This window comes from Agelaius phoeniceus, chromosome 1, assembly GCF_051311805.1.
Source record: "Agelaius phoeniceus isolate bAgePho1 chromosome 1, bAgePho1.hap1, whole genome shotgun sequence".
Lineage (NCBI taxonomy): Eukaryota > Metazoa > Chordata > Aves > Passeriformes > Icteridae > Agelaius > Agelaius phoeniceus.
Window position 1 is genome coordinate 56,838,932 of NC_135265.1, and position 25,881 is coordinate 56,864,812.

Here is a 25,881-nt window from a genome sequence, read left to right on the forward strand (position 1 = left end):
AAATACTCGTTATATATTTATTTAAATAGACCACACCAGTTTCAAAGTAGTAGAAAACCCATCCAACACTTCTGGAAGTAGACAGACTGTTCAGAAGTTGTGCCTCATTCTTAATATACTGCCAGCAGTGATTTAAGAACTTCAAAAAACAATGTAAAGGACATTAATTTGTGTTGCTACGCTGAAAGATTTTCAGTTGAAGCATGAGTTCAGAATAATGGTCGCATTGCCTTGCAGTCACAGGAAACCTGGGGAACTCTGTACCAGCATGGGTCGGAACAGTTGATACTCTCTGATGCATTCCCTGTTGATTTCTAGTGATGAAAAGGCTTCATTTTCTTCCTCTCATGCTTTTCTTGCTCTGCAGGATGAAGACTCTAATGTTCCAAATAGTTAACAGTCTGAAATTACCTTCTCAATTTAAAAACAATAATGTAGTGCCTCAAACTGTGATAAAGTAAGGATTGAGCTGCCCTTTTAGTTTTGTATATTATATTTCTATGGCTATATATGCATCTTCCGTACCATTGACACAAGGGGATAAAATGAGCATTAAAAAGAGCTTCAGCATCAAAGCTGGAGATACTGTAAAGCTGAGTTCCATGTTATGCTAGCTCTCAAGAAAACTACTTGAGCATGGAGACAGATCAGTGCACCCTGCCAACTGATTTACCTTGCTCCTGCCGCTCCATATACTGAGACACATTTTTTTCTGGGCCAATTTTGAATGCAAGTGTAACACTTCTTTCGAGTACTATATTTATTGCAAGCTTCTGTTTATTCCTGGCATCCTTCCTTTGTGTTGAGTTCCTGTCATTGCCTGTCTCTGTGAACTTCAGTTGCCTCACTTCCTTGGTTGCTTTCACACTATGTGATGTTGTTCTTGTGTCCTGTTCCTCTCTCCCCATCCCATTCCTCTTATGAAGTGTCAAAAGGACAGTTGGTAGCTGAGAACAAAAGATGACCTTCTGAGCCTTGTATATTGTGCAGAGGGTTATTTAAAGAGTGACAGGTGATTTAGTTTTTGTACCAATACCATTATTTTTCCTTTCCTTCCACTTTTGTAGTGGCCTCTGGGCTTTCCCATCAAGTTGTAGGATTTCTTAGCCTTTGCAGAGTGTGTCGTGTTTTGTCTATGTACATTTGACTTGACCCCAATAGACGAGTTTTAGAAAAAGCTTTGGAAAGCAACCATGTGATGCTTGTGCTAGCTCATCTTATCCGTCTTCATTCAGACAGACTCTAGTGAAATGAATCTCTTAAAATTATGAATATCCAGGAAACAGATAATAAAGAAAACCTATGCCAGTTGTAACCAATTTTTTTAATGTAGTAGAATGCCTCTTGACATTGTGTGAGAGCACAGAAGAAGTAATTTCCATGGGTAATTTCTTTTGCATTAGATACCTTGAAGTGTCTGCATTCCTGCTAGAACACCTGTAATGGTATGGCTTGGGATTTGCATAAAAGATTGTTGAATTTAACATGATCTTTGGTCATACCTGTGCAACAGGTAGCTTTATTCAATGCTAAAACACCTGGAGAAACATTAGGCTGCTGTAAGATTGACTTATTCAGTATTTCAAATCAGGTTTATAAGAAAATGTGAGTATTGAGATTTTATCAGTATGACATTGAGATTTTATCAGTATGACAAATATATATATATATAAAAAATATATATAAAATATTAATAATAGAGTAATCATCTCTCACTTATGTTTCCAACAGATCATATGTGCATGATTGCAGAGCAGCAATTCCCATCTCAAACTCTGGTTTTACTTGCTTTTGTGAACTGTATGTCAGGGCAGTTCTTGCACAGTTATGTGCTGCTATCAGTGAAACTTCAAGTTCTGCAGGGAGGCAGCTGTTTGGTTAGTACATAACTTCCAATAGAGATCTATCCTGATGTAGATAAATATTAGATGATGGTAATTGGCAGGATTGTCTTTAAAAAGAGATACAGAGGTAAGCTCTTGACATGAGGTATAATTTATAATAATAATGTATAATAATAATATAAAAATAATAATAATAATGTATAATAAGGACTTAAAGTCCTTATACTTTTTTTTTTTGCTTATGAAAATTATGATTGAGAAAAATGAGGTTTTGAATAAACATCACAAATTTTGAAAAATATGCACTATATTACACTGTTGTAATTGCTGGTTAAAAGGCATATAGAGTAGTTTTATCTGTTAAAATAAGAATTATTCTGAGAAAGTATGGGAGCCACTCAAAATATCTTACTATATGCTGTCAGTAACAGCTTCTTGAAGAAACATTCAGACAAGGGAAAATTGTAACATTTCACTCATATATTTACACAAGATTATCAGAATTGTTCTTAAAACATGTTTGAAGAAAGGTGGAGTAGGGAGAACACATAGCCATTCATATGCTGCTTCAGATTTATTGAAGTAGTTACAAGACAGACATTCAGTGCTTCTTTTAAGCCTCTGGGAAAAACACCAATGAATAGTAACAGTATAAAAGAAAAATAAACATTGAGCAATATTTTTCCGTTTCACAGAAAAAGCTTATATACTTGACAAAATTACAGGACAGTTACCCTCTCATGTATCCCAGTTGTGAATTTATGTATGGCTATGAATCTCATTTGAACTCCTTTTTTAGTGTGAGAATGACAAAAAAGGAGAAAAATCTCATCCTAGCCCTTCACTAGAACCTCTTATTATCTGCTCTCTACTCTCCTTTTACAAAAAGGAGAGCTGTAAAAAGAGAGTAGAGTAGATAATAAGAGGTTCTAGTGAAGGGCTAGGATGAGATTTTTCAAATACAATATCTTGAAGAAGGTTGTGTTTAAAAAAAATAGGTTTTTTTTCTCAGTTTTCTTATTTTCCATTACTCTCTCCTACTTTGTTTATTTTCTCATGTTCTTTCCAAAAGCCTTTCAAACCTACTTTTCCTCATCCTTCATCTGATTATACTTGCTTCACCTTTTGCTCTGGCTCTAACCTGGTTGTTCCCTTCCCATCTGATTCAGCTGATGCTAAGGATGATCACACATGCTGCTACCACCTATGGAGAAAAAAATAAGCACTGCTTCAGGCAGCTACTACAGTTAAACTGAACCTCCTTTTATCTTCCTAAGTGTTAGTTTTGGTGGGAGTGTATGCCAACTGTTTTATTTTGGGGTCTTGGTAACACCTTTCAACACTGACCCATTTTGCTCCTTCTATGAATCTTCTAATGAGAGACGTCATGACATCAGCCTTTCAAGAAAAAAGCTGAGCTTGCCCCATCTTAAAAGAGCTACTGGAAAGTTTCTGTGCAAACTATCAAGGTCAGCATGCTGTAGTCTCCTGATTAAATCTTTGTTGAGTATCTCAGAGCAAAGAAAATAGAGAAGTGGTGTGTGGTAATCTGAATGGCTGTTTTACCCTTCTCTGAAGGTATCTGGAATCTTTTGGTTGAGAATAGGTGAAAAACATCCTGTGTTATTTTGTTATGACCAGATCAAAAAATGCAAAAAGCACATTTTCTTGGGGGCAGGAGGATTTGTGAGCCCTGACGTGTAAGTCTTTATTCAGTATTTGGTTTTTCACAGCTTTCCTCACTGATGCTTGGGGCAGTCTGGTTCTTTCTAGTTGTAAACCCTCTCTTGTATTGCTGTGGTCTTGTGAGGATTACTGCAGCCATAACCATAAAAGATCTAGAGCACAGTGATACGAATTGATAGAATAAGAATTGGGGGTGCAGTCTGTGATCTGCCAGGGCGTACCTGGGATATCTATGCGTGCCCTACACTGTTTACCTAGAGTGGGTGGGTTTGAATTCATTGTAAAGCACGTACTTTTAATGTGATCTTCACTCTTATGCGGTCAATAAGGCAAATTTTGAAATCAAGATTCAATAAAAACAGGGAATCAAGTCTATTTATTAGTCCATCTGCTAATAGCCTGGAAAGAAAGTGTTCTATTTGTGAAAGAGATATAGTCATTAGGGTATATTATGGAGTTTCATCCCTGTGTGTTTGGACGCATGACAATTTTCCGATGTGTGGATTCCTGCTCTTCACAGTACATTCTGGCTCATTAGTAACTAAGACAGAGATTAATGCTTTTCTGGAAGAAAAATATGTTCCTTAGAAGGATCTAAATTCTTCTCTTATGCATGTACAAAATAATTTTCAGTTAACTCAGTTGACAGCTTGGCACATCCCAGTGACCATGGTCCAGATTAATGATTGGTACTGATACTCTGCTTACGTATATCTTGATTTGTTTTACTGGGGTGCCATGTATTGTATAAACAGGGAGGCACCCATCTGTGTGAAATAATTAATTTAATTTCTGATGTGAGGTTAACACTATAAAGATTTGTCAGCAATTTTATTTTTCAGTGGGACATCAAAAATAATTGAAGCCATGTTCCTCTTTGCTATTACAAAATCCTGGGTGTGGCTGGAACTCTGCAAACACAGTGGGCTTCTGTTAATTTAATCCATCTGGATATACTGGAAATCACTAATCAGAATGCTTCTTCTGTTGGTATAGTCTGTTTCCATTTTGTTTCTCTTCCAGTATACCTATTTTAGTCCAACTACTGCATGAGAAGCTTATAGGTTTTGATTGTAATGTTTTTCAAAATGTGTGACTTCACTGTGCAAAAGCTGGAGACTTAAACACATCAACATGCTTTTAAGGAGAAGAGTACACAATTATGGTTGTGTTTGCTTAACAATGAAAGGATTTGTTTTTCTCTACATGTTAGAATGTGCAGTACACCTATGTTTTGAGTGTGTGTCTTATCTTGAACTTTTTCACCCAAGCTTCTTAAGAAGCTTGAAGTAAAAACTGCCCTGTCCCTAATCCTTAATATTAGAAACTAGAGGAAGGACTGGTATATACAGACCCATAACAAGTCTGACTCAGCCATTTAAAGGATAGATAAAAGAAATTTAAAAACATAATGTTCTGTAAATGTTCATTATTTCTTTCAGACATATTCTTTAAGAAAACAAACTAACATTTGAATAGGCATTTTGAATATTCTATTATAATGTAGTTATCCTCTACTTGGCTTTAATTACACTAATCCTTTTATAGAAGAGTGTGGAGGTATCTAACTCATCTATTTTTTTTTCCCCTTCCTAGTTAATGGTCTAATGACGCTCGGATTCGCCGGTGAGTCTTACCTCAAAAATTCAAGCTTTTGTTTCTGTTTTGCTAATGGTTGACATTTGAGAAACACTTCCATCCCATCTCATCTCAATTAGTCAATTGTCATGCATTTTTTTACAACTGGTCTTATCCATTGGCTGTATGCAAGAGGGTGTTGTAGTGTTTTATAAAGGTCATTCTCAATATATTTACACAAGATTTTCAGAATTGTTCTTAAAACATGTTTGTTTTAAGGTGCAGCCTTATAGTGATGATTAATTTGCAGAATATCCATGATTTTGACCTCTTTTGGTCATGGATTTAGACAGAAACTCTTGTGTCATCAGATTGGGCTCAAATGCCTCTGATGGAGGTTTTTTTTTTCTATGACCCTGCAAAATATTGAAATTTTAAATACAGACAAGCAGAAATACCAATGGCATGGAAAATCCATTTAAACATCCTTCTGGAGTAAATTGTCAGCACACGTGACATAGTGGAAGAAAAAATTGAGCTGTGTTGGATTTGGTTATAAATCATATGATAGCTGGCTGTTTAGAATACCCTGCCAGAAAAAGCAGCTTTGCGTAATGTTTGTCAAAGCATCAGTGCAGGATTTAAGTTGTGAGCTGTGCAATTTTCGTATGTGGTTTTGAATTCTGCACAGCTTTAGCATTCACCTGCAAGTCTGTCTGTGGAAAGTATAACAGGTAACTGCTGCAGCTGCCCGATGAATCGACATGAACACTTAAGTAGGCAGGATCCATGTTATCATGTTAACTTCTCATGGATAAAATTATGCTGCCTTTGTGTGGTAATTTTCACCATTTTTATCACTGGTGAGTAATTGTAGTTCTGACTTTTTGCCAACATTGATAAAGGCTTCATGGCAGCTTTAAGAGCACTGACCGATATGATGAAGGAGCAAGAATTAGGTCCCAATGAGTGAGCTGTACACCTGGAGAGGTGTGCGGTCTGTAGGAAGTTGTGGACTTATGGTTTCAGATGCAGCACAGGCTGTCCTGTTGTGGGCCAGCTGCTCTTGGCGAGTATGTGAAAGCAAGGTGTTTATTTGGCCAGATGAGATTTGTCATACAGCATCACGGAGAGAGTGACCACCACCTAAGGAGTCAACTGTGATACCTGGAGTGAAATTGCAAGGTGCTCCTGCCCAGGCTCCAAAGGAGCCAGCTCCTTCCTGTGTGAATTGATGTTCACTCAAGCCTGTTTCACAATCACATGCCTCATTTCTAATGGAGATACTCAAGCTTCTGAGTGTCTGATGGCTGGGTTATGATGTGAAGCTTGAGGCCAGTCATCTTCCCTTAGAGTTTGCTGTTTTCTTTACTAGATGGTAACGAATGGGGCCATGAGGACTTCTCTTCTTACCAAGCAAAGTCCTGCCTGATTTTGACCTCAGTTGTCTTCAGGCAATGTGTTTGGCTGTTACCACACAAAATTAGAACCACCGTCTCTTTTCAGCAGTGATAGGATCCTACTTTCAAAGTAACTAATAGAAGCAAAAGAAATACCTCTTCTCCCTGGTGTACACATGTTCTCAGTGAAAATTTTTTTTAGGAGTAAATGGTCTGTTCTCCTTGGCTGTATTCTTAAAAAAAGCTGTTCCTCCAGAATTCTCAGGAGGATTCCCTGATATACCAGTTTGTTTTAGGGTTGCAGTTTTGTTCAGGTAAACACATTTCTAGAATTCGAGCTGCTGTGAAGGGAAAAAAAAATTTCTGACTAATTTAATTTAGGCATTTATATTAAAGATGTCAATATACATATATTTACAGGTAATTTTCAATGTTAATGCATTTTTTTTATACATGGTCAAAATGGTGGCATCTATAGAGGTAAAGCAAGACGTTTAATGGCTTGATCAAAACAAAATGTTTCAGCCTTATCAAAATCAAACACAGTAGTCTGAAGAGAATTTTTTGAAAATTTCAATTTTATAACAAATATTAAAATATTATCTTTGTACTCCAGGCATGTGCTGGGTGAGAAAAACATTTGACTGATTAAATATACTGGAGTTGCCATTATAGGTTGAAAAAGGCTTGCTCAAGTCAAGGTTAACTCTTTCTTTGCAAGTAGCTATATGCTGCAATTTTAGCACTTGATAATTGCAGATTATTCTTAGAATTATAGAATTGTTTATGTTGGACAAGACCTCTATGGTCATTGAGTCCAGCTGTTACTCCAACACTCTCAACTCCACCACTAAAATTTGTCCCTAAGTTCTGCATCTACACATCCTTTAAATACCTCCACGGGTGGTGGCTCAACCACCTCCCTGGGTAGCCTAATCCACCCCTTTTGGTGAAGAAATTTTTTGTAATATCTAATCTAAACGTCCATTGGCACTTCGAGCTGATCTAATGCTTGTTAGCTGGGAGTAGAGACCAAACCCTGCCTGACTACAGCCTCCTTTCAGGAAGTTGTAGAGAGCAATCAGGTCTCCCCTGAGCCTCCTCTTCTCCACACTTAATAATCCCAAGGTCCCCCAGCTGCTCCTCACAGAACTTGATCTCTAGACAATTCCTTTAGTGGCTATACTAAAGAAAAAGCTTTGATTGTGGAAATTCACACCCTTTAGCTGGTAAGACATACAAATATTTCCAATGTTAAAGTAATTTCACAGTAATATAGGTAGTTGAATGTGATGCATGTGTGTAAGCTTGAAAAGTGCTTTCTACACTGAAATGTGGGATTGGGACATCCAGTTAGCTTTTAACTAAAAATGCAAATGGATGGTAATGAGTTAATATGAGTAGTAGCTAAGTAAGATTAGAAAACTGATTAGGTAGGTTCCTCTATGCTAGATTTAAAAGGCAGTACTATATATGGTAACCTTTACTTTTTTATACAAAGTTATGTTTTTAACATATTTATGTAAATACGTGTTTTGTTTATTTTCTAAAAGTGCTTAGAAAATTAAATGTTAAGCCTATGAGAATGTAAGTGGCATATTGGACTGTGTGAACAAATTTGAGTGATGTGCTTGTGCTTCTATTTCAGTGTTTGTGGTGCTTCTATTTCAGTGTTTGTGGTTAAAGGTGCATCTGATGTTTCCTAGGTGCACGTCAACAGAGTGAGCTCTGCAATGAATCTCTCATGTTAGAAAAGTTGCCTGCCTGTGGAAAATCCTTTGAAGAGATGATGAAGAAAGTGGACTCAAAAAAGTGGTGCAACCTTACAGAATTTATCATGTAAGAGTTAGTTTTGGTATTAATATTTCTCCCCTAATGCATATAAAATATTTATGTTCCAGAATATAGAAAACCTTCTGTATTATGTTGCCCCTTGCAGAGGGCTAAGCTGTCACTCTTAAGCCCTGCAGTGAGGCCATGTGCAGACAGAGACACCTGGCTCTTAACTCAAACAGTGTGCAAAATAGTCTACTTTAATGAAAGCTAACCAATGGGGTATTTAATACTAGCTGCTATTGCATTACCTCAGACAGTTGTGTTTACATTTAATCTATATTTCTGTGCCTTTTAAGCAAATGTTCTGTAACTAATCTCTTTTCTGTGCAACCACCAAAGCAATAATGCTTTTAGAATCATGCTGTTCTCTTTACAGGAATGCAGTTCCCTCTTCTGATTTCCTTTTCTTCAGTAAGATGACATTGTTTCAGTAATTCACCTCATGTGAAATTATCCAATTTTAAAGTGATTTGTCCTATTGAACCTGCTGTCATATACTTCTTTGCCTGCCAGCTAGCATGGAGAGAGCGAGCACCACCCATTCTGTTTGGATGTCTAAAATACTGCAAGACTGACAGTAGTGAGGGTGGCATTATTATTCTCTAATCTTTTTTTCTTGTTCCATAGTTATGGGAGGTATTTAAACATCTCTCTATAAAGCTGCACACTTCAAATTCTGATCTGGAAAAAGCTCACAGGGTTTGTGAAATTGGTGGCATTTTTGGCTTTGTGGAGCATCTGCTTCTTAAGACCATGTCCGCTCATGCATAATGCCTGATTATCGGAAGTGCTGAGTACCCTCTATACCAACTGAAATTAGAAGAAGCTGCAGGTGTTCAGCACTTCAGAAAACAAGCCTCAAGTGAACTAGACCTGGTATGGTATGAGCCAGCCTGAAGCAGAACACTTCCTGCATTTGAAGCTGTGCTGGTGTTGTTTCTGGAGTCGACTGTGGAGGCAGAGTAGCCCCAAGCCAGCTGTCACCACACCTGTTACAGTGTCATTGAGCCCCAGATGTGTTCTGGTAGGATCATTGGTCTTGTGTCCTGTTTAGTGTTGTGTCATGTGATGCAGACTATAACTAGCTGATCACCAACAGACTGGACGGATAATGAAATGTTGGACTGCAGTGCTGTGTTGCATTAGTTCCCCATGACTCCCTTAGCACCAACACCTGTGTTGAAATGCCCCACCTGTTAATAATGTCTCATAATCTGGCATCATATTATCAATTTAGATGCTATTCCTTCTTAGAACATTTATTCACACACCTTGCTGACTTTAAAATCTTGCAATCTGTTAAAAGGTAGATTCTTAAATCTTATGGCACTGGAGTGAAAGATGCACTTCTGCAGCTCTCTCCAGCTGTGGGGAAGAGTAAGAGAAGGTTAGGTCTTCTAAACCAGCTTGCAGAAATTGCAGTCAAATCTGACAGAGAAGTGTATGTATACAAGATGTTTTATTTATTTATTTTTATTTATATTTATTTTCTATTTATAATTTTGCTCCATTTTATCTTCATTATAATTGTTTTAGAAAAACAAGATTTCTTTTATGATATGTTACTTGAATCAATAAGTGACCTCAACTAATGGGATTACTTGCAGCAGTGAAAAGTACCTATAGGAGCCAAAATACTAGACTGTACCTGTATTAATGCAGGTGAAAAAACAGGCAGCTTTTTGAGAGACTTCTGCTAAAATTTATTCAAGATTTTACATATTATGTGCAAGAATTTTTCAAGGTTCATAGGTGACTGAAGTCTCTGAGTTTTCCTGACTTTTTTAATTAGACTTAAGAATCCACCTTGATTTTATCCTTTCCAGTTGTGCTCACTGTTTGGTGTCGTTTTCATTCCCTGTACAAGAAAATTTTTCTGAAGAAGTTGGTCAGTCTGAGGCTTTGCTCATTTTTCTTTAAAAGCAGTACCAGAAGAATTCAAGGCTCTTAAAGAAGAAAAATCTTTTACATTTTTAACATAATATATATTCTCTAAAAAACCTTTTTTTAGATGTTTCAGGTTCTACTTTAGAAGAGAGTAGCAAGAGGAATTTGTTTTCAAATTTATCTCTTGAATCAAGCATTAATCAAGCATTAGAAGTCTGATTACTAACTTATCATAAGGGTTCATTGCACTGAAGAGGCAGGAAATGTGCATCTACCTTTAAGATTTTTACTCTTTTGAGAATAGACCTTGTTGTCTGGTGTCATACATTCTATAAGAAACATATATAATCACAGAATGGCCTGGGTTTGAAGTGACTGTAAAGATCCTCTTGTTCCAACACCTCTGCTGTGAGCAGGGACACATAGAGGTTAATTTATTCCAGCTCACTGGAAGAACCCTGAGAGATGGGACAGAAATACTTCTTTCTTTGGAGTAATCTGACAAATTAATAAAAAACTTATATATCTATCCATGGGCACTTAAAATTCAGATATTTAAACGTGGTAATATTAGTTTGTGCTGATTTTACATGTAGCCTCCAGCAGTAACAATCAGTCTGGATCAGATAGTGGATTAAAACTGTGAGTATTATGTAAAAGAAACTGTTTCTTCATGCAGTAATTTCTACATGGCACTTTTCACTTTGAAATAAATCTTTGTAACTTATATTAAAATGTAACAGTTAATGGAAATCTGCTAATTTTCTAAATTCCTTGTTTTGTGGAGGAGTTTTAGCTCTTCAGTGTAAATGGCTGTCCTTTGGTTATGGGATTGTAAATAGCAATTATCTGTAGTGCTTCACCATTTGGCTAAACATTTGTGAGAGAATTTGCAGTGACTCCAGTTTGCTGTTAACATAATTAACCTGTAAGATTTTCTGACATCTCTGACATTCTTAACAAACGTGTGTTCTTTAAAAAGCAGCCTTTTCAATGATTTTGAACAGACAAGGCTTCTGTGTGTGGCAGCTGGTACTGCAAACCAATATGAGAGTTTTAGCCTCCACAGCTGATATTGAACTTGCTGGAAATGTAAGATGATCACATATAGACACTAAATTCTCAGGTAAAGTTTTACAGAAGCACTGTTAGATTAAAGTTTTCCTATTAATTTTTGCATATTTCTGTGAGGATTCACAGTTAGTTAGGATACAAGTACTCTGGGTCAAATTGTCCAAAAGTATTTGAAAGCTTAAATACAATGAGGGATCACAGTGAGATTTTAACATATTTTAAGTCATTTAGACGTGGTGGATTTCAGTGGTTCTAGCTTGGACATCAGAATATGAAGGCTAACTACAAACAGCTTACAAAAAAGGTAAAACCTTCAATACACAGAATGAACAGTCAATGAACAGACATATTGACAGTCAATACACAGACAATGAACAGTCAGAGTTGTTCATTGAAGAAGAGAAGGAGTTTGCCTATTGCAGTTTTGCTGAGGCCTTTAGATTATTGAGAGAGAGCTCTGAAGATGAAAATACAACAAGGTTGTTTAAAAGACTCAAAATTATGGTACATGGGAGGTGAATAAGCAGAGACTAAAGTGTGGGTGAAAGCTATATGAGGAATTAACAAAAGCAAATATACTTTTCATTTGCCAGAAGACTGGAAATTGCAGGAGGGTTTTTATTTTTCATGTGTAGTATTTCTGTTATGCCTACTTTTAGTAACATATATATTAATAGTGCTGCATTACATATAATAAGTATGTATTGTGTTTCCTTATTGTCTTCTTAATATTTAGCAATTACAGCTGAATATGTAAAATCAACTACTGTCCACATGCCAAAATTCATTATTAACAGTCATACTTTTTTTTGTGTGCTGTGATAAATCCTGGTGTAGGACTACAGTTGAGAGGCCAGATATGACTAATTTCTGAAGCAAGTGGCCAGATGAAGACGGAAGTGCCCAGAGCTGTCTTACATGAACCTGAAAAAATGTTCCTTATTGTAATTGCTTAGATTACTTTCTATTCTTAACTCATGGAACAGTTTTTCAAATGCTTCTGACTGGATCCTGGAAACAATTTACCTAGAACAAACAGTCTCTAAACAAATCTGTATGTGTCTCTTAGGCCTAACCCCTTTGGAAATGTGAGACCAAAATGTACTAAAGAAGAATTTCAGTGGCTGTTAAGCTTTTGGCCTGCTCCCAAGTACCAGTTTTCTCTCTTCTGCATCACCATTTTCCAAGTACTTCTGAGTGTAGTTACCAGCATTTCAGTAATTTTGAGGCCAGAGAGATGGCTGTGGCCATGTCTGCACTGTTGCATAATAGAGGCCACATAATCTGCCCAATAATCATTATTCTAAGCTCTGTAAGAGTGACTATACTATGGAAAGGCATCAACTCTTCATTTAAAAGATTACTACTGATCCATTACATCTATAAACAGATTGTGTCATCTGTTACAAGTGAGGCATTCTCTTATTTCAAGCCAATACTATTATTGCAGCTCTCATCCCACAGGTTGTTAGGGTTGCATACCTGCTACTTTGGGAGCTCCCAGTCAGTCATTCTGTGTTTACCAGCCACTGGGTTTAGAGTCCAAGGGTGAAATAGCAATTTGTGTTTTGGAAGAGAGTTCTATCAAAGTAGCGCATGTATCACAGGTCAGATCTGGATGTTGGGTTTGAGAAAAAGAATGGATTGTAACAAACTTCTTCCTCCCATCTCTGCATTTCTTTTCACAGCTATAGAAGTCCCTGATTTGCTGTGAGACAGTGGCTCTGTGACATTGCTTTACAGTACCTGGAAGATGTTAAAAGTCTCATTTTTCTGATGTTTTAAATTTCAATTCATAGCAGAATAGAAGAGGGCAAATTTTTTCTTTAACTGTATGTCTGAAGCAGATTTGTTGCAGGTATGTGTGTACGTTATGAAATTCTCTGCTTTACTCTGTGCGTGGTCCAAGGTCTGTGCCTACTGTAAATAACTATTCTTTTTTCTGTACAGCCTTAGTGTAGTTTTCCCACAACACTTCACATGAAATGTTAATTCTATAAACAGTTTCAGTCCCATTGAAGATGATGAGGGAGTCCACCCATGTTCTATATAGACGCCAAGGATTTGAAAAAAGAATTAAGGAAAAAAATCTGTATGACTACATTTGATGTAATTTGGAAAGCTAATTCTGTTGCGCAATTTTTAAGTCAGTGAGAGTTTTGCCTGTTACAATTTGGCCAAACTAAGCTAGCTGTAAAAGTGCCTGGTTTTCAAAGAAACTTAGTAGAATATTACATGAAAGAAAGCCAGATCACATTAAGATCAATGGGAAGGCAAACCCTGTAAGAAACATGTGCAGCCCAAAATGAAATGACAGGCCCACACTTCCTAAAGCTCAGAGGTAAGAACCTCTGCTGTGTATGTAAGAACCCTCCAAACTGAGTAATTTTCTTGGTTGGTTATCTAAGTTTTTTCATCTTCCCCACTGACTGCTGCACGAAGCCTGATCTAGACACCAATCAGCGATTGGATCCAGCTGCTAGTGACAAAACTTCTACAGAAGAGGAATGTACTGTGAAAACCATAGAATTGCTGAATAGTTTGGGTTGGAAGGGACCTTAAAGATCATTTGGTTCCAAGCTGTGGACAGGGACATCTTCCACTACACCAGATTGCTCAAAGCCTCATCCAACCTGTCCCTGAACACTTCCAGAGATGGAAAAGTGTCCTGGTTCAGGGGAAATTTTGGAGAGAACCCCCAAAGAGGCTCCTTCTAGGAAAGCAGATTCAATTTGCCCCTCCCCCCCAGCCAGTCCAGGAGAAAACAACTCCTTAGAGAAAAGTGGAAAAAAGCTGTTTATTAAACAATAAAACCTAAACAGTATTAAACAATAAAACCCCTCGCTGCTCCAAAAGAGATGACAAACTCAGAAAGTCCCCTCCCTGGATTGCAGCTCAGCTCACTCAGTCTCTTATCAGTCCCTCTGGCACTGGAAATGCCACGGCCCAGGCCTGGCCCGGTGGGCCACAGGTGTGAGCTGCTGGTGCTCTTCTGGTGTTCAGTCCATGCTGTAATCACAGAGCAGGTTTAAACAGGTCCAAAGAAAAGGGAAAAAACAGAAAAATGCCCACAGTCCAGGGAACTTCTTTGCCTCAGCTAGCTAAAACTAGCTAAAACAAAGGAGAGCTCCGTCCCACTGTCTTGTCCATCCGCAGACAACGCTGTCCAGGAGCAGGAATGTGGAGGAGCGAGTGCAGTGTCTGAAAACAAACTGCATGCTTCTTCTCTCCCGCCTTCACTCTCAGAACCAGTCTTAAAGGTGCAAAATTTATTATTCAGCATAAACAGATCAAGACGATTGGGGATAAAAGCATCATATAATCAACCTAGGACAAGCATCCACAGCTTTTCTGGGCAAGCTGTTTTAGACAATAATGAGTTTCATTGTAATATCTAATCCAAACCTACTCTCTTTCTGTTTAAAGCTATTGCCCTTGTTTTGTCACTACTGTCCCTCTCGCCTCTCTTTAGTCCCCTTTACGTATTGCAAGGTGCTGTAAGGTCTTCACAAAGCCTCTTCTACAGGCTTAGCAACCCTAAATATCTTAGCCTGTCTTCAGAGGAGAGGTGCTCCTTTTAATTTTCCTTTTTAAAAATGAGGGTTGTTTCCTCTTTTCCAATTGGAACTTCAGCAAACTGCTGTGACTTCTCAAATGTGATGGATAATGACTTAGCCGCCTCCTCTGCCAGTTCATTCAGGACCTTCAAATGCCTCTCATCAGGTCCTGTGGACCTTCAGGTTCCTTACATATTTTTGAATCTGATCTTCTCCTACTGTGGGTAGTTCTTCATTCTCCAAATTCCTGCCTTGCCTTCTGCAAGTGACTGCAGCATTTGCCAGTGAAGACCAAGGCAAAAGGGTCATTAGAATACCTCAGCCTTCTCATTTCCTGGGTAACTACCTCTTCTGTTTCCTTCCAGGTAGGCTTGGCATATTCCCTTATATGAAATCTCAGTACAAATCCCTAGTGAAAATCTCAGACAAACCACTGGGTTTGCTTTGCAGCTGAGGTGAGCCAGTGATTCGTGTGAACTAATATGTTCCCATGGTATTGGTCTCACAATTAGAAAGCCAACACCTTCGGTTCATTCTTTTAAATATTATCAGAAAAGTCTTGAATGTGATTTTCTCACATGAAAGGCAACCTGGGGCTGCTGCAAACTGGATGTTTGAGTGACCAGCACATATAATTTTAGATCCAGAACAGTACTGATTAAAGGAAGTCTCACTTCCTCATTTGTGTCATGTTAGGAGGGGGTGCTCTGTATTTGTGTTGGGATTCATATGCCTGTACACAGACAAGTACATTGGTTATGGTTCACCTTGAGCAAAGTCATGATGAAAATGCTGCAAATAACAAATGTGCTTGCACAACAAAAGGCCATTGTATTGCCTGGTTTCTGGATAATTTTCTGCAATTTTGTTGCCTAAAGTTCTGTATGTATCTGAAGAGTAATGTCTTCTTTTTCCCTGAAGATCTAACTGAGAAGGGGGACCGAAATCCCTTATTTAGCCAGCTGCAAGTCCTCCCAGATTTGTTAGTCCAGATTTTGTAGAAGAAAATACTGTTTGTCATCTCAGTGTTTCTGTGATGGAGTAAAAATGATGTTTCTGTTCTGAAGGTTGAGTAAACCTGCACTTTGTGTGGCCTCATGTCAGTGTAGCTGATTAAGCATTTAGTGTTCAGTTGGGTATAGGAAAAGTACTGGTGTGGTAGATGCCAGCATTTGGTCTTCTTTGGTAGGATTGTCTTCCTTTGAGCTTCTCATACAGATACAGTTGCTGCTTTTTTTAAGCTCTTGGTGAAATGAAGATGATACTGATATTTAATATTTTTTACCTGTGTATTTCTTTCACCTCTTTACCTATCAAAACTTACAGTAGTTTTGTACTAAAAAAGCCATCTAAAAACTCATGGCAGCAATGGCAAAACCAGGCTGGTAATTGTTATCCCAAGAACATATTATTTTTTTTCTGTGACTCATGCTTTTCTTTTCAAAACAAAAGCAAAGCAGCTAATAAATCAGGTGTGAGGCAGTAAAACAATGGAGAAGAACATCGTATTTGAGCACTTGTGTTGCCATCATGCTGGTAGGTGACGATAGCAATTTCTCATTGCAGAAATAATAATGCTTACCATCTATTATTTAAAACATTGGGAATGAAAGAAACCTAAAGTTTATAAAATCTCAGGTACAGGGCTGTGCTGAGAATGTGTACAATCAAGTGCTGTTTTGGGATCAGCCATCCTAGTTGCTGTGAGGTTAATGCAAAGACGCGGTGGGTCCCCTAATGAGGCTATAAAAGAATATCTTCCATAGGATCTCAATTTCAGATCATACTTTCATGTGAAATGTATTTGCTTTATTTTGTATTGTATAGATAAGAATATGTCCTGATGAATAGAAATAAAGTGGTTAGTTTGAATTCAGACATTCAGACATGAGACAGGAATACGTCATTCCCATATAACTGCTTTTGTCCTGATAGATGCAGGGGCTGAAATATGGTTCTTTAGAGCATTATAGTTTTTGCCTTTGCTATAAAGGAGAGGCACAGTCGTTTTATATAATACATGGCTGTGAAAATAAAGTCTGTATTTGATAATTCCAGGTAAGGTATTGGAAAGGCTTTGAATACTCATTTCTAATACTTTTTCTCTCTTTAGTGGAGAATTACAGCAATGCTTTTCTAACACTGTTTTCTGTGGCTGTCTTACATGATGTAGAAGGGTGGTGAAAAACATTAATGAATGTTGAATGTTTTAGTGAATTACTCTGACTTCTGAATTTTAATGCTATATTAAGAACACTGACATTTCTAAATTCTGTGATGACCTGCAGACCACTTTGCTTATAAATTCCAAGTCATGATTTTGTTCTGCAGCACGTTATAAACATAGCTATGCTACAAACTAGCAAAGCCTTATCAGTTTTTATCTGATGAGATTTCTTGGGTTTTCATTTTAGACACTGAAAAATCTTGCTTTTTGCAAACAAAACCTTGCTTTGCAGAGCTCACTTGAAACCAGTAAATGGATTTATTGTAGAGGATAAAGAGAAATTTGCCAATATTTTGGGAGGCTGCTGAATTAAATACACTCACTACCAAGAACTCAGATTTGGTGAAGTAAAACTATATTATTGTTATTTATACCACAATGCATGTTGTAATCACAGTCTACAAAAGCCACCATTCAAGGATACCAGTGGAGTGGAATGGGGAGGAGAGAAAACAACTGGAATTTCTTATTCATCAGGGATAACTGTTTCTTTCTTTGTTAAACCACGGGAGACATTGGGTCTTCCATTAAAAAACATATAATGACTGTATCATGCCAGAATAATGTGACTTTTCAGCCCATTATCCATATTTTCAAGGTTTTTAAGGGCTCAAATCTTTCTGTTCTTCAATTTATCAATAATTTTGCAAATCTTTGTGGATGTTCCATTGGTATGAAAAAACAGAAGGATCGTCTGAGCCTGCTGCTAAGTAGGAAGCATTATCAAGAGCTGAAAACTTTTAGTTTTTAATGTCAGATTTCAGTTTTTCAAGAGCTTTTTTTCAGCAAGTTTTAACACCTGTTACATTTATTTGTCCTGATTATTTTTTTTTCAACAAGGGAGTAAAATCTAGCATTTTCCAAGAGGTCAGTGATATAAATGTCAGTATTTTCTTGAAGTTCTGAAAGAGTTTTCAATATTGAAGTCAATGTCACCTGAAGACCCCAGTAACAATATTTTAGCAAGGGTGCTGTGGGTCAAATTGATGTGTACTTCAGCAGATGCCTTGGACTAATGGTAGTGGCTTACACTCACAAGGTGACATCAGTATGTCAGTGCTGGTATTTCCAAGTCAACTAACAAATATTCAAGATATAAGAATATAATAATTCTAAGTCACTTGGAAAAAATAATGTAAGTAACTTAGAGGTGATGTTAGAAAGCAGTTCTGCTGTTAAATCTCAGGACTGTCAGCTGATATATCTTTCAATACCTTTCATGACCTTTTGAATTTTATTGTGGTAAGATCAGTAATTTTTAGAGAAAATATACTGGACAGTAAATTTTTAGAGGCAGTTAAAATGAATATATAAATACATTATGAAAAGGAAAAGTTAATACAAACTTTTCTGTTACTTCTGGTTTGCAAAACAATTTCTACATTCTTGTTTTCTAAATGCATCTAGCACGAAAACACAATAATGGAGATTAACTCAGCAGAGACAAAGAGACAAAAAAAAATAGATTTTCTTGCTCCAGGCTACATGTGGTATTAGTCATGTGGTTAACTGTTGACAACACAATAGGTATGAATTAATACTACTATGTTTTGTATTCAGTCTTGTTTCAATTACAGAAGTTTATTATGTAACAATACTTTAAAAAATGTATTTTACATGGTTAATTGCCAACTCTCTGGCATTTCTATTTATCTTTACAGAATAGTAGTAATTATGTATTGGAAAGTAGTTTCAAGACATGAAGTGCAGTCTTCTGCACTCTTAAGAAGATAAGTCACTTTCTTCAGCCTGTAGTGTAATCTACAAAAGGCAGACATATGTTGCTGGCTGCAGTGACGAACTTGAAGGCAATGTATGAGATGCCTGTAGTGCTTATAAAAATAATAGATATGGCAGCTTTGTAAAATTAAAAATTTTCTCTGAGTATAGAAGGAGTGGAAATCAAAAGTTGTCAAGGCAATAGTGCATTGATGAACAACTATGAGCACAGCTCTTTGCAGCTCTCAAAAATTTATGTTTTGCATTTCTCTCAGATATACAAATATCTTTCATACATTTCACTGCTAAAATGTACCATTTCATATTAAGGTGTCATTATAAAATAAACATAGAAATATTCAAATGAGAATTCTGGCATCTAGAAGTGGGACTGGGAGTTATCTGCCTGTGGGACTGGGAGTTATCAGTGAGGTCCTGAGTCCAATTTTTATCTGCAGGAAGGTGGCTTAAGAAGCACAGTGATCTTAAGTTGGTTCTATGTTATGTATAACCATGTTGCACTGTAATCTATAATGGATTTTTGCTTCCTGTTACTGGGGAGCAACAGGAAGCAAAATATATGTCTAGGCTGATTCATAGTATTCAGGGGTAAGGTATTGGTATTACTACGTATAAAAAGTAGGTGCAAAAATGTAAGGTTCTTTCTGGTGTTGCCTGTTTCTGTGCAGGGAAACAGACTGTTTTTTAACCATTACTATGAAAATAAGTCATTGTTTTCATCAGCCAAAGAGGAATTGGATAAAGCCTCAGAAAATACCCTACTACTTGGTTACTCACAGTGCTTAAATATTTTCAGACCCCATAACTGCTTTCTTACCACAAGGGTTTGTGACATTTCACTGGTGATGTGTGCCATGTTATATTATTCTTCCTCAAACTGAGGTAGAGTTTAGCTGGGCCCAAGATAAAGTTAAATAAATTTAGCAGATCCAGGAGCTACGAAACTGCTACCTTTCCCAGGTGACAGTCTCAAGATGCTGGGTCCCTCTGCTTCTAATCTACCAGCAGTCTGGGTGAACATTATCCAAAATCCTCTGACATAATGTTTTCTGCAGCTGTTTAGGAGGTTGCTGGCTTACCCTTAAGCAACTCCAGGGAATGTTGCAACACTCAAATCTTTCATACCCAGTTGTGGATAAGGAGTAAGGCCCTTTGGGTCCACCATTTGCTTCTGATGTGTGTATGAGATGTTGGAACAGTCTTGGGAAGCCACAAGGCACAAGAAGTAGTTACATAAGGAGAGGGAATGTCTTTTCCACCACAAGTAAGAGGGGAGGACATAAGAAAGGAAGAAACCCACATTCAATGGGAACATGCTGTGCTGTCAGAGTCATGCTAAATCATAATGATGTATTTGAATAGTAGATAAGCAGAACTTTCTATATTAGGCTTCTTCCCTAACAGTCTTTAGGCCTAATTTTAAATCAATTTCTAATGTTCTTACCATTCCTCTGATTTTATGGTTACTTTTACATCAGTTTTGGTCTTGTTTGTGAGCTGTCCATGCCTAGATTGCGATTTCACATAATTCATTTATTATGCCAGACTGCAAAAAGGATTTATTCTTTAACTAGTCCAGTAGCTGACATAATCTGAAGCTTAAGATCTGTAATTAGTCAACTGATTTTTAACTCCCATTATTTGTGCTCTGCTTGAAGCAGAACACAACAGCCACTCTCCTCCCAAAGCAAGTGGCTTTTTTAATTACAGGAATTTTTAAAAGTTTATATAAAACCCATTTTCCATAAATAATCAGGAGAAGTGTACATTCTTTACATGCTCATAAAAATTATGTAAGGCTAGCTATGAAAAGTTCAACTTAGTTACAGATTATTTGTTGATTTTTTTTTTTTAATTAAAAAGAAAATTGTCATCTGTGGAGATCCTACAGTGGGTCTTCCTCAAAATGTAAGCCTGATTGACTGATGATTTCTGTTTCACAGCTGCATATTACCAGATATTTCTCTCCCCTCTTTCCACTTGAAAAAATAGTGCTGTGGTATTATAAAAGGCTTGTGCTACTTTGGACTAAGTGGAATCTAATAACAGCTTCCACTCAGCAGGTGACACTTTAATACTTTTTAATATCCTCATAAAAATGGAATATGAAGCAGTTATTTGTAGATGTAAGCTGGAATGAAAAAGAAGGGTCCTTCTGTTATTTCTTTCTCTCTGAGTTTTGTCTGTTGGTCAGAAAAATTATCTTCATGATTGCTTGTTTTGAGTGGACGCTCAACTGTGGAGCACAAGTCTGAATTCAAGCCACATTTTCTCTGCTCACCTGTCAGCTTGGTTCATCTAGATGGAAAGAAAAGCCTTGAGCTCTTGAAATGTGGAATGAGCTCAGAGCAATTCTGGACTAGCAACTTCCCTCCTGACTCTGGCTTCTCCCCAGGTGTTGGATGACTGGATTGAAGCTGGCTGAGCATTTAATTTTGGAAGCAGTGCTGGAATGATGGTTTTATCATGCAGTTGGAACATTCTGAGAAGAGTGGAGACAAATAAGCTGTTAATTGCAGCAAACTTTCCAAGGTGAATGAACAAAGTGACTGATGTATTTGGGAGAAAGCAGAAGCACCTCAGGAGGTGGCTGTCAGTGACTGACCCAAACACCTACTTGCACCGGGAGCACTTGTATTCACACTGACTGGAGTGAGGATTGTGCCAATCTGTGGTGACTCAGGTGGAAATGCTTTTGGGAAGGAGTTGAGCGGGATAGATACAAGGATAACATGCTTCTTGCATGTCTCTCCATCACTACAGTGGCAGATTTGAGTGTAATTCTCTAGTAGCTTGCTTTTTTTTTAATGAGGCTTTTTTTTGCTAGGCACAACAGGTGTGGAACTCATCTGTCCAAAGTACTGGTTGTCATGGGCTCCCTTCCTTGGCAGGGGAAGCTTCAAAGAAGTTGTATTGTGCATCATGCCCTACAATTATTCCAGTCTTTGACCGACTGTAAAGGCAACATAGTTTTGAAGTATGCAGAAGTTTGATTTGAAATTGTACATGACATTCCTACTATTGTACATGTACAATATGGAATGTGCCTTCAAATTGTGTTATTGGCTTTTCATGGCTCTCATCTCTGTCATGCTTGGCCTTTGAAAGAGGATATGTGCCAGAAAATGCTAATAGTTTTCCTAATGACACTGAGGGGAAATGCATAGCTGCTAGGAAAGAAAAAAATCCTGACCTTAGTCAGGTATTGCCTTTGCCCTGTCATTCTGAAGTAATTTGAATTAAATAGAGAAAAAACTGACTATAATAGAGAGAAAGCAGATGAGGTAGCAGAGATTGTGCATCTGCCATTTTCAGCGCTGAGAAGTGTTTACTGGAGATCAGAAGATGGTCTTATAATTTGGAGCTGAATTTTGGAATGCTTTCTGCTTCCATTCACATGTTCTAGTACAAGGTTTAAAATTTTAACTGTAAAATTTCAAATATTGATGTACACAAAAACAGTGCTTGCCCCCAGAAACATGCTGTCTCCTTTGGTGAGAAGCCCAAACAAAATGAAGGCTTTCACTAGTTGACCAACTTAACAAGAACTTTGAAACTTGATCCATAAAGAAGAGGTTTTAAAATTTGCATTTCCCTGACAGAATCACAAGCCTGATGTGTTTGACTGTAAGGACTAGATATGTAATGATTATATTCAGGCTATTAAGGGCATCTTCCACATATCATCAGTGATGGCTACTTATGAGATACTGTGCTTATAAGAAGTTGGATATGTATGCCTAAGTGTTTGTGGGACTAGGATTTGCCTTCACTTACTCTTTTGACTTTTGTCTTTAACTCAAGGGAGTTATGGGATTGGCTTCTGAAGACATGATAAAGTAATGGCTTCAGAGACTACTTCTCCTCTTACTGGGTGTTCTCCAAAAATGGGCTGAGTGTACAATTAAGTAATCATTAAAATCTAGTCAGGAGTGGTGGAAAGTAAAGCCTGCTTGCCAGTTGAAGTTTTTGGCTTGGTAAAATTCTGGTGCTACTAAATATTTGATCTGAATAATGCAGTACCAAATGTCAGGCCACATTTACCTCCTTGTTCTACATTTGCTTAATGTAGTAGATTCTGCTTGTCCTAGGTTGACTATATGATGCTTTTATCCTCAATCGTCTTGTTCTGTTTATATTGAATAATAAGTTTTGCACCTTTAAGACTGGTTCTGAGAGTGAAGGGGGGAGTGAAGAAGCGTGCAGTTTGTTTTCAGACACTGCACTCACTCCTCCACATTCCTGCTCCTGACTGTGTTGTCTGCGGATGGACAGACAGCAGGATAGAGCTCTCCTTTGCTTTTAGTTAGTTTAGCTATCTGAGGCAAAGAAGTTCCTTGGACTGTGGTTTTTCTTTTTCTTTGGACCTCTTGAAACCTGCTCTGGACTGAACACCCAAAGGAGCACCAGCAGCTCACACCTGTGGCCCACCGGGCCAGGCCTGGGCCGTGGCATTTCCAGTGCCAGAGGGACTGATAAGAGACTGAGTGAGCTGAGCTGCAACCCAGGGAGGGGACTTTCTGAGTTTGTCATCTCTTTTGGAGCAGCGAGGGGTTTTATTGTTTAATACTGTTTAGGTTTTATTGTTTAATAAACAGCTTTTTTCCACTTTTCTCTAAGGAGTTGTTTTCTCCTGGACTGGTTGGGGGGGAGGGGCCAATTGAATCTGTTTTCCTAGAGGAGCCTCTTTGGGGGTTCTCTCCCAAATTTGCTCTGAACCAGGACACTGCTGCTCATTAGAAATGGCTTTTAGGTGTATAAAGTAACTGCTTACATCTGTAGTTGCTCTTTATATTTAAATTTTCTGGCTTTATCTTTAGGGAATTAACAACAATTCAGTAATAGTTGTGCATTTCTGGGGTTTTAGTTTGGTTTATTTTGAACTTTCCAGACAGCTGTTGATGTGAAACTAAGGGTGGAGATCTTTAATTACTTCAAAGAATACCAGAATCTGTTTATTATTTCCAACCCAAGTGAGTAAATCTGTCACAATGTCTGTTATTTTGTGGCATGAGAGTAAACTTAAATTACTTTATAATTTTTTCATTAAACCCGTTTTTCCCCACCCCCATTAATTTCCTTCCTTGTGTTTTTGTAGCACATCATTTTCTTGAGGCTGAATTCTGTATTGGAACTGCACAACAGTAGATCTGATCTGATTAGGGAGGTAAAAATGTGACTGTGAGGATACTCATCTTGGCAGAAGATATATGATTAAAGGAATGGTGAGACACAGACACAAATTGTTTGGAGAGATGTTGATTGAGAATATCTTGGAAATATTCCACCATATTTACAGGCTCCTAACTCTCTATAAAATTAAAGGTGTCCTTTTAACATGGTGGTGAAACCTCGGGAAATTATCATCTTAAGGTTTGGACCCTTATTTGAAGTTCATCCAGGCTGCTATGCCCTGAAGTTCTGTACAGTCTGGCTGCATCTCATGTCTATTCTCTATAAGAATAGACTTTTTATTTTTGTGAGGTTTTTTGCTACTTCCTGCCTCCCCTTCATCTGGAAATGCTGCAAGAAAAGCCTTTCTCATCATATGATATTTCTTGTTAATATTTTTACATTTCAGAGTTTTGTATTCCAGTCTGGGTGGAGGTTACAAGGATGATAATTCAATTTAATATGTGATTGTGTATAAAGAAATTTTTGGCTAAATAATCTAGGAGAGCGCAAATAGTTTTAAAGCATCTTTATTAAAATACACCACATGACTTGTAGTGTCCTGGAACAGTGCCTCTAGATTGCTGTCTGGGATTGTAGAATAGCAGGAGTGAGTGTCCCTGGTGTATCTGTTACCTAGTTTGCATCAAGACTCAGTTATGGCTGAGAGATTTTTCGCTGTATTCTGAGTACTTAGTGGACTCAAAAGAACAAAAAATTACTCACAATGTATTATATATATCTTGTACTACCCTTCTATAATCATGTCAGGAAGCATGAAATGAAGTTATTTAAAATGGGGTAGTAGAGGTGTGGTGTTTTGCTTTTTAATCCTTGGCCTTCCTCATTAAGCAACTGCAAAGCATTCCTGACTGCTCATGTGCTGAATGTCTCTGTGGTGGTCTGTCCATAAATGCTGGAGAGGTGGAAAGATTCTTCCATTGGAACTGACAGTGGTCTACTGGCTGCAGTCAGAAAATGCCCTCAAATGTTTGTCTTAAGTAATATATATATTGTATCAACATTTGATAATTGTTTGTGATTCTTTGAAATAACAGTTTTGTGTTGGAAAATGCTTATTTGTTAAAACTCTTAGTTAAACAATCTATTTGTTTTCTTAGTCTCACAAAAATGTGGAGGGGGGGATTGTGGGACTTGTGTTTTTGTAAACCATTCATCTCTGCAGTTTTCCTGTGAAGGGATATTGAGGAAGAAAGAGCAAGAATTTACCACGTTCCTCCCTGGAAATGAGGGAAACCACAGATGAGAGTCAAGCCCCACTTAGACTGAGAAGTGCCCTGAGTGAGAGGCAACTGTGTACCCTAAGATAGATGAGATGTAATAAACCTAGCTCTCTGTTTAAATAGTTTCAGTGGACACTCCATGAAACACTGTCCCATTAAGGCAAATGTGTCCACTACCATTCCTCATAATAACTTCCTGTCCAGGTTCTTAGTTATAGGTAATATGTAAAAATATATTTTCTCATGGATAAAGTAAAAAATAAAGTACAGCCAGGTTTAAACAAAAAAACCTCAGTGACACAGTTGTTATTATCTGGTTTAGTGAAAACCTAAGGAACAGGAGAAAGTTTGTGTGCTCTGAAAATGAGGCATTGTTCTAGAATATTGAAAATTATCTTTCATGACAAATGTGTTATAGTTCAGAGATTGCTCTGAAAGGAATTATTTTTTGTGTTCTCTGAAAGTATTTTCAATAATGTGCAGATTGATGAAGGAGTTGGTTCCTCAATAGAACCAACAGTTGTCCTGAGCATATCAGGGCAAAGCACATCTGTGAATTTTGCTGCTCAGACTGTGCTTAGATTTTGGGGTTTTTGTATTGGACTCCTTAGTTGAAACTCATATAATTTTTTGGCT

At 37.5% G+C, this 25,881-nt stretch overlaps 1 protein-coding gene across 6 annotated transcripts in view; it reads left to right on the forward strand.

The window, feature by feature from the left end:
• Positions 1-25,881, forward strand: part of RAMP3 (receptor activity modifying protein 3) — a 147,159-nt gene that overhangs the window by 12,824 nt on the left and 108,454 nt on the right. For 4 of the 6 annotated variants that reach the window (XR_013182594.1, XM_077179420.1, XM_077179426.1 and 1 more), the window contains exons 2-3: positions 5,127-5,156; positions 8,215-8,347. Coding sequence is in view for 5 of the 6 variants with exons in the window: in XM_077179420.1 (XP_077035535.1) it covers positions 5,127-5,156; positions 8,215-8,347 (163 nt within the window). In the remaining variant the exon portion in view is untranslated. Of the gene's footprint in view, positions 1-5,126; positions 5,157-8,214; positions 8,348-12,993; positions 13,145-21,224; positions 22,833-25,881 lie in introns of those variants that run through there. The other 2 variants (XM_077179423.1, XM_077179429.1) reach the window with 2 other exon arrangements.